This window comes from Dendropsophus ebraccatus, chromosome 2 (genome assembly GCF_027789765.1).
Source record: "Dendropsophus ebraccatus isolate aDenEbr1 chromosome 2, aDenEbr1.pat, whole genome shotgun sequence".
NCBI classification, from domain to species: Eukaryota; Metazoa; Chordata; class Amphibia; order Anura; family Hylidae; genus Dendropsophus; species Dendropsophus ebraccatus.
The window spans coordinates 192,776,872-192,792,958 of NC_091455.1; the positions used below are offsets into that span (position 1 = coordinate 192,776,872).

The 16,087-nt window shown below is 41.1% G+C and overlaps 1 protein-coding gene across 17 annotated transcripts in view; it reads left to right on the forward strand.

Annotated features, from left to right (window-relative positions):
* The window catches only part of PARD3 (par-3 family cell polarity regulator), a 458,970-nt gene that overhangs the window by 280,006 nt on the left and 162,877 nt on the right, over positions 1–16,087 (forward strand). For 11 of the 17 annotated variants that reach the window (XM_069958961.1, XM_069958945.1, XM_069958951.1 and 8 more), the window contains 6 exons: positions 6,720–6,947; positions 12,641–12,688; positions 12,771–12,809; positions 13,159–13,209; positions 13,548–13,595; positions 14,678–14,894. In XM_069958961.1, coding sequence (XP_069815062.1) covers positions 6,720–6,947; positions 12,641–12,688; positions 12,771–12,809; positions 13,159–13,209; positions 13,548–13,595; positions 14,678–14,894 — 631 coding nt within the window. The remainder of the gene's footprint in view (positions 1–6,719; positions 6,948–12,640; positions 12,689–12,770; positions 12,810–13,158; positions 13,210–13,547; positions 13,596–14,677; positions 14,895–16,087) is intronic. The other 6 variants (XM_069958955.1, XM_069958959.1, XM_069958957.1 and 3 more) reach the window with 1 other exon arrangement.

The window sequence follows — 16,087 nt, forward strand, 5'->3', positions numbered from 1 at the left end:
AATGTTTTGGCCTAGATCTTCAGCTAAACAATAAATTCGTTATACAAGTTTATAACTTAAAGGGACACAGAATAGGTAGAAATGAGCAAACTTCAAGCATGCTCTGTTTTGTCCAAATCCAAGCGTGCAGCCATTGGCTGTATCCATGTTTTTCCGGACTGCCTTCAACTTTAGCAGCCACTACTAGTCAAATGCTGCATGCCACACGCAAACCCGAACGTGCTAGAACTTTGTTCAATTCAACTCTAATGCTGCATTCTCACGTTTTGTGTGCCTCACGGAACACGGGCGTGGAATGCCTGTAATGGACTCTCCCCCGCCCGGGCAGCATCTGTAATTAGATGCTGGGAGCGGGGGAACTGTACAGATATGACAGCACCGCACGGCTGAATCATTACAGTGCGGCGCATGTCTGTACAGTTCCCGAGAATGCAGCCTGGTGCCCTCAAAAATCATCTTTTCAGGGACCAAAGTACAGAAGGAATTGGGTCAAAAGTAGCCTCTATTCACTCTGTAGTGCAGGGGTAGGGAACCTTGGCTCTCCAGCTGTTGCAAAACTACAACTCTCATCATGCATGGACAGCCAAAGCTTTAGCTTTGGCTTTTCCGGCATGATGGGAGTTGTAGTTTTGCAACAGCTGGAGAGCCATGGTTCCCTACCCCTGCTGTAGTGGCCAGACCACTTGATCTAGTACTGAGTTGTTATGCATCGACACCACTACACAGTGAATGAAGAGAACTCCTTCTGGCCCCATCGGCACCATGCTGATCAGTGATTGATGACCTATTCTATGGATAGTCCATCAATTTGTTTTACCCGAAAAACCACTATAATAATTTTTCTATAGTGTTCCAAACCTTCAATTTCCATGCAGATTTTTATATGCAGTGCGTGGATGGGATCTGTTAAAATGTAATCCACATTGCAAGTTCTGTAACACACTTTGGAACTTCCAAGTGCAAATCTGCAGTAGAAATGCCCCCTAATGGTGCGTTTACACAGAGAGATTTATCTGACAGATTTTGGAAGCCAAAGCCAGGAATGGATTTGAAAAGCGGAGAAATCTCAGCCTTTCCTTTATGACCCGTTCCCTGTTTATAGTCTGTTCCTGGGTTTGGCTTCCAAGATCTGTCAGATAAATCTGTCTGTGTAAACGCACCATAAGGGTGCGTTCACACATACAGGATCTGCAGCAGATTTGAAGTTGCAGATTCAAAGCAAAGGAAATCTGGGCCATCAAATCTGCTGCGGATCTTGTACGTGTGAACGCACCCTATATGTTTCCGTCTGGAGTTGTATAGAGCAAAGTAAAGGAGATGGAGCAATAGCGTTCAGTGATAAGCCAATGTCAGGTTGATACTGCACAATCCTTTCTTTTACTTGCACAAATTAGATTTGTCCCAGCTTGTAAAATAAGTGGTTTGATAAAAGCGCCCGCTGTCTGGCGGGTCGTGAGTTATGATATTTGGGGGGGAGAGGTCAGGTCTTTAACCACAGAGCCACCTGTTTGGGAAAAGATAAATATTTTATTAAACAGCTCGAGTCGGATCAAGGGAGAGACGTCTCATAATGGAAGTATCTGTCTCAGAGTTATAAAATAATTGTATTTCTTGCCACGGCTTGAAAGGGTTAGAGGTTAACACATTCCACCGAAAGAGATGGAGAAGAAATATACAACTGCAGGGAGAAAAGTAGGTGTCAAAATTATGTTAATAAATCTTAAAGTATTTTCCTCCCCCTTTGTTTAGATTCAGGCCACTTGTAAAAACCTTGTTTTGGAGTCTCACGCTGAAAGCTGTTAGATGGATAAGAAGTGTTAAAGTAAACCTGTCCTCAGGCGGACAACATAATCGAGCTTTAATTATTTTTCTCTAGTTTATTTGGCCTGTCTGATCTTTCTGAATGTTTAGAGTTGAGTGCAAAGGTTGGAGTGAAGTTCAGTGGTAAACCTCCGATCGCTCACCCTGATGGAAGCATTAGAGCTATTACTGCATCTACAAAGATTTACGCCAGAGCATTAACACTTTCTGTCTGTCCTTTATAGGGTTAAGTCGGCCACACACAGTGGTTTTCATGGGCCAATGTGTCCCATGTTATCCCTCTATGGCCTGTTTGAATGTTTGGATCACCAAATGCCAAAGCAAGTCTTTTGCTGTAGTATTCAGGCTTCTTATAGATTTTTGGTGATACATAGAAATTTTATTGTTATATTAAAATTTTAGAAAAGTAAAAGGTTTGAAAAGAATTTATTCGCAAATATTTTAAGGTTTAGATTAATTTTTTGTCATAGTTTTTTTTTTTTTTTCTTTTTGTGCCCCAATGGGTTGAAATCCATCATGCATGACCCTAACATCATTTGACAGTGGAAAGCTAAGAGGCCCCATATACCTTAAATAGTTACTGGTCCCACTGTGGTCAGCGGATTTTGTTTTCTTATGATTAGGTAGTATAGGGATCTGAATGTGTTCCTATTGTATAAAAAATAAATACTTTTGACGTGGCATTGAGAAATGGTAAAAGTGTTGATTAGTCGGGGTCCAATTGTTCAGAACGTCACCGCTGCTAGAGTGATCCGGGAGACACCCTCAGTTTAGCATAGTTCTAGCAATTGTAGGGGGTCTAAACAACCTGGATGTAAAAAAAAAAAAAATAATAATAATTATTTCATGGTTTAAGTCCTATGGTATAGCCATTGTTTTGGTCATTTTTTTTCTTTAGTGTGATGTCTTGACTTAATTGACTTTTACAGATTAGATAGATATAGAGATAGGAGATAGATAGATAGATAGATAGATAGATAGATAGATAGATGCCCCCATCTTGAATACACTAGCATTGCTGGTTTCCTTTATTCGCACCCTCAGGAGCAGAGTATTCCTGACAATACTTTATAATCAGAATATATTTGACCTTAGGTTGCCCTCCGGGTAAGTGGCCAATCAAAGTAGCACTTAGTGTTAAATGCTCTGATTCGGCTGATGATTTCTGCAAGGTAATTGCAATGAATTCCAATCGGATTTAATAGTCTGCTTCTGCATGAGAGAGAACTGTTAAAGTGCAGGTGAAAGCAGAAAGATAAAAGAATTAATACAATTATGAAACTTGTAAAATATTTATTTAGTGGAATGGTATTTAGCAGCTATTTCTAGCGGTGTATTTGCCTGAAAGTATTTCCCATGGTACATTAGTTATCGGCTTATACACAGAGGATTAGGCTGTAAAGTCACTTTGTTTTTCAGTTACCAGATAATATACAGTTCTCGTTTGCCATAAAAAGTATCTGTTCACCATAAAACTTACATCTGCAGAGTATTTCGCTCGTGCTCTAGAGCTGCTCTACTTACTGTAACTCTAGATGGTAGAAACCCCTTAAAACCATTCTGTAGAGTTTGTGTAGTCACGGTTAGTCATCTAGTCACCAAGTAAGCGTGTAAGGGGGCATTCACACATCCGCAATTTTGCGGACATTATAGGAGGGGAAGGTGAGTAATGGATTTGTTTCCCGCCTGAAATGATGTGTCAATATGAGAAACTCTTTGAATAACCGTGGCTCTGTAACCACAGAGCCGCAGTAATTCAATTTTGTGGAGGTGTGAATGCCCCCTAAGTATAGGCGGACTGTTCGGCAAAAATTGTTGTCCAAAGAAAAAGTAGGTACAAAACGCAGAAGGAGCTGCAAATAATGATTAGAATACAGTTTTTGAACACGGCCTTATAGTAACGGCCCTTTGGGGGTCTGTTCCTATGTGGGAGCTAAGCTATCCTACACCAAGGAATGGATGCCTGCATTGTAGCCCAAATGTTTTTTGAGAACTGGCAATGCAATCTTTTTTTATCTTGAGGCTTCTATTAATATCAAGAGAAAGAGCAGCAGATGAAATACAAAAAATACTACTAGTAATGTTAGTATACCTGTTCGGGTTCGTCAAAGTTAACCAAACCAAAGTTCATTGTTTGATTCCCTGCGGCTGCTGAAGTTGGATGCCAGCAAAATATGAGTACAGCCATAGTCTTCTAAGACTCCCCATGGTGGCGTCCAACTTCTGCAGCCGCGGGAAATCAAACAATGAACTTCAGGTTGGGTAACGTTGCCGAACCCGAATATTTTGACAGGTTCGCTCAACACTAACCACAAGCAACCTGTGGTTAGGTGTGGCGCTGTTTATGGGAGAAGCTGCAGATGTTTTTGAAATCTTGTACAATGACCTTGGGGCAATTCCCTGTTCTTGAGATGACTGGGGGTCTCGGGGGTTCAGACCAACCCTTTTTAAAACCATAGAAGTTCATGGGCAACATTTAATGGCATTAATGAACATAGACACAATACCTATAGTATGAATGGGGTCTTATGTTGGACATAAGTTCCTGGCCCCCGCACTTTTTACGTGTTCTGATACAATTTCACTCGTCTCACATCTGTCAAACTATTTTTTTTTTTTTTTTCTGATCTACTTTTCATCCAAAAACTTGTGCAAGTAAGGATTGATTTAAGGACATGAAGGTTGGTGTAATGAGGCTGGCATCTTCTGTGAGCGCTTGTCATTTCAGTACTATCTGTACAAAGCATCTTGAACTCGCACTTGACAAGCCAATACTAATTAATAAGCCATGTCTGGGCTTTCAGTAAATGACGGCAAAAGGCAGAAGAGTGCCCTGCTGGTTAATAGCGGCATGCCAAAGACATTCTCTCCTTTCAGATCTCGCTTTGTAGTGGAGACAATTTAATACGTATTAAAAAGAAAAAAAAGTAATATATTTTAGTTGAATTTAAAAAAAAATAATGTACCCAGCCTTGGATATAATAATGCTTTAAAATGAGTGCCAACCTATTCCGAAGCACAATTTACAATATACACAGTACAATAACAGGCAAAGCCAGATATTACATTGTAACCAATTGATTAACAGTTCAAATAAGAGCTTGTAGTGTTTGAGAATGAGTCTTTCATCGAGACGCCGCCTTCTTAATATTCACAGCCCGAGGTATAAAACAATAGCAAAAATGTGTGAAATTATAGAATAATCTCATACTGTTTTGTCAAAGGAATTGCTTTACAAAGACACCTCCCTTGTTGAATAGAAATACAGCATATCTGTCCGCCTATACAGGGGCTGTTGCTGTGGGAGCTTTGTACTATTACTTGGTGGCTGATCATGTAATACATGGTTGGCTCATGTCTGCCAGAGGTAAAGATGGTTTTGATATGTGTTCTTCTTTTAAAGGGGATTACTTGTGAATAGAAATGATCCCCTATTCTGTGAATTGGGCACCGCTGCATTTATTATCTACGGGGACCACTAAAGTACCAAGTAACAAGTGTTCGGATATCTTTAGCAATTACCATAGAAAATGAATGGAGCAGCTGGGAGTATGTGCAACTACCGCTCCATTCTTAGAGACTGTTCTCTCTGAACTTCACTGGAGTAGTGTTAAGCAGACTTGCCAAACTGTTGAGGTTCGGTAATAATCTCCTTTGTCTATGGCTCTATCCATGTTTTCCAGAGCTCCCTTTGGCGGCACCCAACTTCTCCGAACACTAAGAGTCAAATGCAAAGTTTTCTTGTTCGGATGAACATTGCAGAACCTGAACAATTTGGCAATTCCACTCAACCCTGCACAGGAGGTCTTAATTGCCAAGGCCTACTGAGGATAGGTCATAACTTGTGTTCATGGGAAAGTCTCTAAAGTGGTCATACACATACACATGCACATAAAGTAGCTATCGCTCCCACTCCCCACCACCCCAAGACATGAACATGCTTGTCTTCTCTAAGCATGCATGTTTTCTGTATAGGTAGAGGGCTAGAATGCCAGTACCAGGCACCTCTGATGATGGCGTGTCTCTTCAAGAACAAAAGGATCAGGCATTTGAAACCAACATGCCTAATTCATCTTTCTCCTGTCAACAGCTGTCGGGGTAGAGTTGGGATATCCCTGTACACATTAGATCAGGGATGGGGAAGCTTCGGCCCTCCAGCTGTTGCAAAACTAGAATTCCCATCATGTCTGGACAGTCGAAGCATTAGCTTTAGCATCACGATGTGTTCCCATGCCTGCATTGGATAGTCAGCCGACACATGTTCTACTCCTTGGAACATTATAAACTTGTGTGATAAATCTAAAGTATTCTTAGACTGTCCAGTCTCAGATTACTCTATAAATAAGACTATTTTAGTAAATCTGGGCCAATAAGAAAGCCCCTTTAAATCATGCAGTTATACATGATCAGAGGCTGTACAACACCTACTCATTTACTGATATTTATATGAAAATGTTAAGGAACTTTTCCCACTATTATACCAAATTCATCGAATTCCTGTCATTGTCTCAGGAGGCTTTGTGACAACCCCAATGGGAAATGTAATGGCAGTCTTTCTTTCTTTTTTTATCATCAACCCCCCCTCCCCCCCCCCCCCCCCCCCCCCCCAATGACCAAGCAGGACACTTCAAGCTCAAAAATTCATTATTGTAAACTTCAGATGAGACTCAATCGGTTTAGCATTAAATAGCTATGTGATCGGAGGGAATACGACGTGAAGGACTCTCGATAATGTTAACAACTTTCTAAATTACACGACTAATAGATTTGTGCTTCAAACAACTGTTGTAAAGGAATTTGAAAGAACGTATAATAGAAACACTTCCCTGCAGAATTTCACATGACTGTCAATCACTTCCTCTACTAATCCCTATTAACTTTTCCTTTTGACCTCTAAGGTTCCCCCAGCAGAGACGTGGGACCTTCATTAGGCCTGAAGAAATCCAGCTCATTAGAAAGTCTGCAGACAGCCGTGGCTGAGGTGACTTTGAATGGTGACATTCCTTTCCATCGCCCACGCCCCCGGATCATCCGAGGACGAGGCTGCAATGAGAGCTTCCGAGCTGCTATCGACAAGTCCTACGACAAGCCACCCGTGGATGATGATGATGAAGGAATGGAGACATGTAAGTTATGTGCAACGTATTTCCTCCATAAGGGGAGGACAGATCCATGATCATTTTGTTTTAATCAGTACAATCCCTTTAATTCTACCTAAACATGTATCGGTTTCCAAGAGGACCGAAGTTATAAAGTAGAAAGAGTCTGGACTATTGCAGAAGCCTCTTCTTGCTCCTCTTCTTCTTCCTCTCCAGATATCATAGCTAACTGGAAATGATACTGAACAGATCTTGTTAGTGCTTATTTCCATTTTCTCACCATGTCCCAGAGTAGCAATGTACCCAATTTAGAGAATTGATTTTTTTTTTCCTTGTAGTAGAATTAGTAAGGTTTTATTGAGGAAAGTTCAATACAACCGGCCACTTCATTGATTAAACACAGAAATTCCTGACATAGTGCTCCTCATCTAAGGCCATCGTAGACCATCGCTGCTAGGAACCTTGAAAATACAACATTTTGCTCTAGACAGGGGCGCCATATTGACGTTTCTCGGACGGCACGTGTTCGCTTCTCACTTTCATAGTTCTTGTTTGGTCAACATCAAAAATCAAAACAGATTTGCTTCCTGCAGAGTTCACGCCAGTTACTTAAAGTCCTTTAATCTGGTGAACTCCAGACAGTCCTGGAAAATAATTGTTCCTAGTGCAGTCTGGTCCCCATGGCTTAATCTGCCACATGACCTCCAGTCATCACCCTATCATGTCTAATAAGTGGGCATACCACTATGTGTTGGGAAGAAGACTGTGGATACTACAGACATTGTACAGAAGAGGGAGCAAATGCGCTGTTAGCAGGAAAATGTCACATAAAGACTGATGACTGGAGGAGAAACCCTCGGCTGTCGCCATCCCACACTTACCAGGTAGCATCCTCATAGCTCACATTGGATGACCGCCTAGTGGATTCCAATAGCATCGCAATGCAAAAAAAATAAGGAGATGATTATTAATTATTTAGTATTATACATAGAGTAGGAATGCAGGAGTAATAAATGGTTAATATGTACAGAGAGCGGCTATGCACAGTGTCTTATACCACAGCTTGACTGATGTGTTAGTGTGACAGCACAGAGTGTATATACTCCCATGTGTATGATATCTTCTCTTCCATCAGGACACTGGGTCCTGCTGTCAGTAGGTCATGCATCCTCTGTCTGTACATGGTGGAAGCTTTTGCCTTGCATAGTTCTGCTCCCTTTTGTATCTCCAACCCAGGGCTGATCTAGGAGTCACTTGTCGCCCTTTTCCTGTTCAGTAATCCATGACTGTGAGTGAGTTGCATACAGATTTGTGCACTATCTACTATTTGTATTAAGAGTGCAAGCTCTAGGGTACAGTCTTTTGCTAGATATATGCTAAATAACTTTAACATTATTTTTGGTAGAGATAAGCACGACTCCAGTATGCGGCTGTCTGCATTTGAATACCAGTGGCTGATGAAGTTGGATGCAGCCCTAAGGCTGCCTGGAAAACATGGATACAGCCATAAGCCATATGCTCTATCCATTTTTTTTCAGGACTCCCTAGGGCTGCAAATGCTGAGTTAGTGGACTCGAATCGCGCTCATCTCTTATTTTTGGAACAAGAATCAGACATGGCTACCAATTCTCTCAATATCACTTGCACATCTACTTGACTGGACTACGTGATATCATCCAGACTTTGTGTACAGAGACCTCTATTCTACTGCATACACAATTAAAAAAGAAATATATAGTTACTATATAACCCATTATTAGCTGTATATAATGTACTATCCTCCCTCTTCACCATTGCTACGAAAATTTCTCAGTATAACCTATATTTACTCTACACTATCCAATATATCCAGCAAGGACAATGTACAGCAAATATGTGGGGAAAAATGTATTCTGGCTAAACTCCGCCCAATGGGAAGTCACGCTTTAATAAAGTCCACCCCCATATCAAGCCACACTTTCATAAATGGTGCCCTGCTAAGGTCAATTCGTCCCTAGAAAAGTGTTGGTAACTATGTGCATGGTCTTTAGGATTACAAGCTGCGGCATCACAACACAAAAAACAAGTTAATAGCAAAAGTTCACCCTTTAAAGAAAATTAGTTTTTGTTTAAATAAGTTTTATTTATTTGGGGTCACTAAAGCCCTTGCCTACATTACCAGGTCTTTCACACCTGAGAGCGGATGTGGCACTGTTTTCGAAAGAAAGCCACCATTTTTTCCCCCTAATCCTGTACAACATTAAGGCCATAAATGGCTCAGCTCCTATTGGGTTAATATAAAATATGTGTATATATGCACAGTCTCAGCCATATTACACCTACATATGTCTATTACATAACATCTCCAGCTTTATTATGTTAGCGGGTAATCACAGAAGTGGCAGACAAGCCGATCAGTTTATACCGCCTGATTGATAAAATTGCTCATTGTGTCTTGTGTAAGACTTCGATGCATTTTCAATGTTTGGGGAATGTTGTGTCTGCTGCTTCTCGCTCAGAATAATTGCGGGATTTTATGAGCCACAATCTGTGAGCGACAAGAATTAGTGAGGAAACTGCATTTTTCCGTCCTTTCCTGGAAGCACGTCTATGAGCGACGGCATGTCACTAATGACTCTAAATGATGAATTGTGATTATTCATCCTTCGCTTTCCATACATTGAGCAGCCACCTCACCCAGCCGGGTCCTCCACCCACCCTACGTCTCTCTGAATTACTAAATTATGTTTGCTGAGGTCATTGCACAATGGGAAGTTTCCTTATGAATGGCAACAAATTCAATTAGATTTTAGTCTAGCCATGAGAGGCTAAATGTCAGCCCGTGCCGGCCAGTCACAGGCGGAGAGGTTACACTTGTGTAAAGCGATCCTCACGAAATTGGCCTAAAGGGCATCACTGTCATATCAGACAATGGAGAAACGTGATGGCACATGGACAGGGACAGTTCCCACAGAAGCTTAGCGTTTCGGTTCCTGGATACTCATTTAATAGTCCCTATAATGACTACAATATGTCATATACATGTAACTTTAAATTCTTGCCTCTTTATAGTTCAGTGTAAGACTATGTTCACACCGCATTTGGCATTGCACCTTGGAAAGCTCCCGGTGCATACACCACGTGGTCCTAATGGGCCCTCCCTGTCCAGATGGGGACCAAAAGAGCGTCCTTTTAGCTTCTGTTGTAGTGGTAAGCTCTGGGATCCTTTGTTTTACTGTATAGGAAAAGCTCACATATACTGTACAGTATTTGTCCCCTTTTTTTGCTTTGTGGCCAATAGCCATGTAGGCCACTGTAAGCATATACATTGACATACTTCAGAGGTATACTCTGAAACGATAGAAGAGAATATACCAGATATTCAGATTAAACATGGTGTGATGTGAACTTTATACTTACAACTCTTGGGCCTCCTGCTTCTCTGTTGGAAATAATGTAGATAACCAGGATTTTATAGGTTTAGACAGGGATCCAAATTAGGTTATCCACCAATGGATTTAGCGTTGTGCCAGTAGTATAGATGCGCTGTTGTTGTCGTCTAAACTCTGAAACACTATATAACCTGGCTTTAACCTTAAAAAGCACAAATTATGTTTGCGTTAAACATGTGTATGTATTCTTGGGCTGGGTTCACACAATGTACGACAGCGGCCGTTTTGTCACATGGCCGCTGTCTGTGAATTTCAACTTGGCTGATACTGCAGTACCGGCCAGATTAACTTAATTTCTTTTTAATTGGAATGTGGGCACGTTTCAATCAACCATTGCAGACAATGTAAAGTGAAGCCGCCGCACTTTACATTGTCTGCACAGTAAATTTTTTTGTGGCTGCTATTCAATGAATAGAGGCCAGAGTGAATACTGTGTGTATTCACTCCCACAAGGATTCCATAGTAATTAATCGGTCACTTCATTATAATAACTGCCATTGTTTAATAAAAACTTACGTTGTGTGAACATGGCCTTGTTGTGCATATACAAAAGATCAAAAGAATTTGCAATATGACCGTTTCCCATTTCACAGAAAAAATCCGCTGCACCTAAAAATCTTCGGAATAATTGGAAAAAAAAAAAAAAAAAAATACATGTTATTTGCCAAGATGCCGAGTTGAGTTTTCCACAGTCTAACACATCCACCATACTAGCTTGTATCTCAAGTATATGAAAGGTATAGGAACGGTCTGACAGAAGGTGCTTGGCAGCCTGACACTATTTCTGGAATTTTTCCATGTGCTTGACTGAGCCTGTGCGACCATGCATGAAGGCAATGAAGCTCTATAGTCCCGTGCCGTACTATCTTCCCGCTCTGCTGTACACGCTCTATGCCTATGTGCGTGACCCCTTAGTCCAGGCTTGGATCAGGTGCTGTAATTACATTGTATATTTTCCCAGTATTATGATATGTTGAAGCCAACATAGTTTATAATACAATCCACATCCATGTCGCTGAGCAAAATGTGACATTGTGCTCCACTGCAGACCCTCCCCTGCCCAGAGAGAGCCATTCTTTGTGTCACAGAGTCCCAGCTGGATCCTAAATTGGCTCTTTAAGTCTTGAAGGTTGAGGAGCCTGAATTTAATCTAATAAGAGCAGATTGCCTTGTCTTGGGTGCCTAGTCACAAAAAGCACTGAGCTTGTTCTTTGCTTTGCTGTTAATACCTAGTGCTGTCATGTTGCTCATTGTGCAAAGTAAGTGTTCAGTGGTAAATTACTGCAAAAATTGCCTAACCTTAGCTACAATTTAACCCCTTTTTATGATAAGTTCACACTGAGGAATAGGCAAGGAAATTCAAGCTGAATCCACGCCTAATTTTACATGTATTCCACTTAAAATTCCGCTAGTAAAATATATACAGAGCAATGTCCCATTGTTTTCAATGGGATTTCCGCTCTTTTGTTCGCTCTGCAGAATTTACACGTAGAATTTTTCGCTGCAGGTCCACTTTCCGCCCAAAGAATTGACATGTCAAGCGGATTCTGCTAGAGAAATCCCATAGAAGTCATTGGGGCTTTGAATTTCCGCTTGCATTCTGCTCGAATTCTGCGTTAGAGCTGAAGAGGAGGAAATCTCAAGCAGAATTCCTTTAATTCCTTGTCTATTCCTCAGTGTGAACATTCCCTTGGTTGTCTTAATTCTTAGATATACTGTATCCATTGGTCAACCAACTTTAGGCTTATAAGTAGGGTCAATAAAAGGCTTTCATTTCTTATGCTATGTTGATAGAACTCCCTGTGTACTATTCTACATTTGGAAGTATCCCATTTGGAGTTTGGAGTTGTTAGCCAAGACATTTGTTTTGGGGTTCTTTACCCTCATCCGTACAGAGCAGGGTGCTGGCTTATTATTACCCTGGTATTAGCTCTGCCTACAATCCTAGTAAATGTCCTGGAAAAAAAAATGGAAAATTGCTTTCCCAAGATGGTTGCCTTGTTGTTCCAATCATTTCTTGTCCTGCCACTTTTCTTCAATTTCTTTAGATGTTTGGTAGCATTGAGCGGACCTGTCAAAATGTTCAGGTATCTGAACCCAGATGCACAGTGTTTGATTCCTTGCAGCTACAGAAATTGGATGCACCCCTAGGCGTTGCTGGAAAGCATGAATACAATCATAGGCTAGGTTCACACAACAAAAGTTCCATACTAATCACGGTTCTTGTTTTCTTTCTGTAACTGGAGGAATAATGTACAATAGCCCTGATTGTATCTAATACCTCAACAGGCAATGCCCAGTGCCATCTAGAGCCATTGAACAGCTCTTCAGAGTGGGGTAGGTAAGATATTAATGAAGACTCCACTGGTTAATATGTTATATCTAGACTATAAGATACTTGTGTGTCTTCCCATAACAGATGCAGATAGGTCCCACCTGAACAGTTCATCAGAATGGGGTATGTTAGAGAGCTCCAATACTTTTTGGTACTTTCCTTGTGCACTGGGTGAAGCGTGGGTCACGTACATGGTTTGTTAGTGGTTATTCACATTTTGCCCAGTTATTTTTTTCTAGTGATTAAAGTTGTCTGATCCAAACACACGTAACATAAGATCACTTTTCTCAAATAGTCACTATGCATTGTGGATGGTGTAAGCGGTAAACAGGGAAATAAGATTTGATTGCAATGAATTTTATTCATTTTACTAATTGTTGTTGAAGTTTTAGGAATATAATGAAACTTATAGATCTTATGTTGACATTTTTCACATGTCTGGATCTCCCGATTGTACTTATTATTTTAACAGCTTCTAATAGGTCACAGCAGGAGCCATTCAACAGCAGTTCTTCAGAGCTAGGTAGGTGAGGTTTAGAGGTAATTGTCCATATGCCATGTTTTTTTCAAGGTTCCCCATAGAATGACTTTGCATTGGTACAGTATGTAGACTTTTGACCACTCAGACATAGTATAGCCCATAGTTTTTGTCTATACAAATTTATAGTAAAATCAGAACAAGAAATAACCCAAATGATGGTACTGATCTCTTACCGGCCACAATACTTCCAACCAAGGCTGGAGTCAGCCTAGGAAGAATCTGAACGTTCTTTGGGCAATGGATGGTTGAAGTTTAGCCAGTAATGTACAAATCACAGATTTCCCAGTGGCACTAACTATATCCAACTAATATTTTATCAGGTAACAGTAAGTCTCATCTGGAATCAATGAACGGCTTTACAGACTGTGGTAGGTTATTTGGATGCCAAGGGATGGTTCACTTACGGTACTTGCACATACTTCTATTGCTTGTGTTATTATAGAACCATAACACGGTTTACTCATACACTGGTGTTGGGTGAATGGTCATGTGTGCTCATCGTAAACACTGAGACCTCATTGTCAGTATTCCAGTAGAGAATGGCTAACAAGATGTAATACTTTGGCAGGTGATAATAAAACACTGATGGAGGAAAAGAACGGGTCAGTGGAGCATGGTAGGTGCTACCATTGACCAGGAGAGCACATGTCTTCTAGTGTTTTACACGGTGTTTTGGTGCTAGGTCTAGGGTTCACTTTTCTTAAAGTTGACTTTATTGTAGCCTACACAATCTAGTGACCCATACTGTCCATTTGGTGCCAGATCTTCATCTATGTCAGCTCTCCTCCAGAGTGAAGAGACTGTTCTCTATCTAGCACAATATCCTCAATATCTTTAATGAGAAACTGTGTCCTACTCAGTAAGCCCTAAAATAGCTCTCTGCAGATGGTTGTCTAGTTTTATGGGTTGGACATTGATAGCAGAGTTTTCCAAACAGTGGCAAAACTTTCAGTACTCCCAGTCAGTCATTGGCTGTTCAGACATTCTAGGAGTTGTAGTTTGCAACAGTTAAGGGTTGAACACCACTGACTAAGGCTTCGTTCACACAGCGAAAAAAAAGGCGAAATTCTGAGACTGAATCCCGCCAGCCTCTGTGTCATCATGGCAGTCTATGGGGAGGGCTTGTGCTCCTCCTCTCTCTGTGCTGAAGAATGGACATGGAAGAGAGGATGCACGCGAGCCTCCCATTGACTGTCATCATGACAGGGAGGCTGGCGGGAATTCCGCGGCAGAGAATTCCGCCAGTTTTGCTCCGTATGAGCGGAACCTTACAGGATGCCTACTTCTATATGGTGTTAGTGAGACTGGAGGGGAGCTAAATGTCATACTTCTTCCAATGGGGCTTTGCCAATAAAATTCCATTGACCAATTGGATCTCCTCAATGAAAACAATCCCCAAATTACCCGGTTACAAAGTATAATGTACTGTTTTTTTTTTACTTCTTTCTAGTGGAAGAGGACACAGAAGAGAGTTCCAGATCGGGACGGGAGTCTGTCTCTACTGCCAGTGACCAGCCCTCTCATTCTCTTGAGAGACAAATCAATGGTTCAGACAAGGCCGATCGCAAAAAGGACAAAAGCGGAAAGGAAAAGAAGAAAGACCGAGATAAGGATAAAAGCAAAGCGAAAAAAGGCGGCATGCTGAAGGGTCTGGGAGACATGTTCAGGTTGGTCATTTTTACCAAATGAGTGTAAAATGCACATTGTGTTTTGCTCTGTTCACACCACCACTTTACCGGTTTCTTCTTTTTACAACAATACCGGAGCTTCAACAAAAAATGTTCCGAAGTCAGATCTGTCGTGATTTATTTGGAAATTGTGCATGGCTTTGTTATGAAGAGAAGCCATGATGCTGATGTGAACAGAACCTTCACCGCGTCATTACATTTTTCCTTCCTACCATCGATCGCCGATCTCCATCTTGCCGTTTCCTCAGTTGAATACAGTGAATATGTAACATCTCTCGAGTATTACATGTGACGGGAACAATGTTGTGCAAACTCCGATAACCGGCAAAGTTAACTTCTGGAAAACATGATGCGCGTCTTTTAAATGAGATCTATAGCCCTGATTCATTGGGAGACTTAGCGGCTGTATAGAAATAGATTAAATTCTGCTTTGACTTTGCTTCTTCAATACCAACACAACTACTAATCTACATCAAGCCCTGTCATTCCCGGCCTTCTAATAGCAAGCATTTATTGTGGTGTTCATTAAACATTGATTTCTGCTCTCCTCCTTATTTCGCTAAGGCCTTTGTAATGCATTGAATCTGCCGAATGTGCCGCTTAATTGACTGGCTATCCGCACTATGTGTTACATCTACGCGTTTTGCTATGCCGGGCTCAGGACTTCAGTTTGTCATTGAAAAGTATAAAAGTGAAGCCGTGGGTCTAGTCATTTAACTTCCATATTGTAGCTGGAGTTTCGGGAGATGTAAGTGCTTCTTAGTGAATTTATAAGCTGTCTTCTTAGGATGATTGCTTCAGGGCAAGGAAAAAAATGGAAGCTTGTGCTGCGTGTAGATGACAAGTATACTGGAGAATGTCTGTCTTTAAAAAACTTTTATCCAGACTCTGCAGACACTAAATGACTTCATCCGCAGAGAGGTTTTTTTTTTTTCTTCTTCTTCTTTTTCTGCCCAAATACACTTGCACTGTTCTCTCGATTTATCTTCGAGTCCGCCAAGTAGGGTCAACAACGTGTTTGAAGAGGGGTGAGAATACTGAGCAACTTGCAGGTAGCTAAGTGAATTTCCACTTTTCATTTACTCGGTGGTTACGGACAAGGGCCAAGAGGATTTAGGAAAAATGATTGCTGGAGTCTGAAGGTCTTATATATCCTTTATATTGAGAAGTAA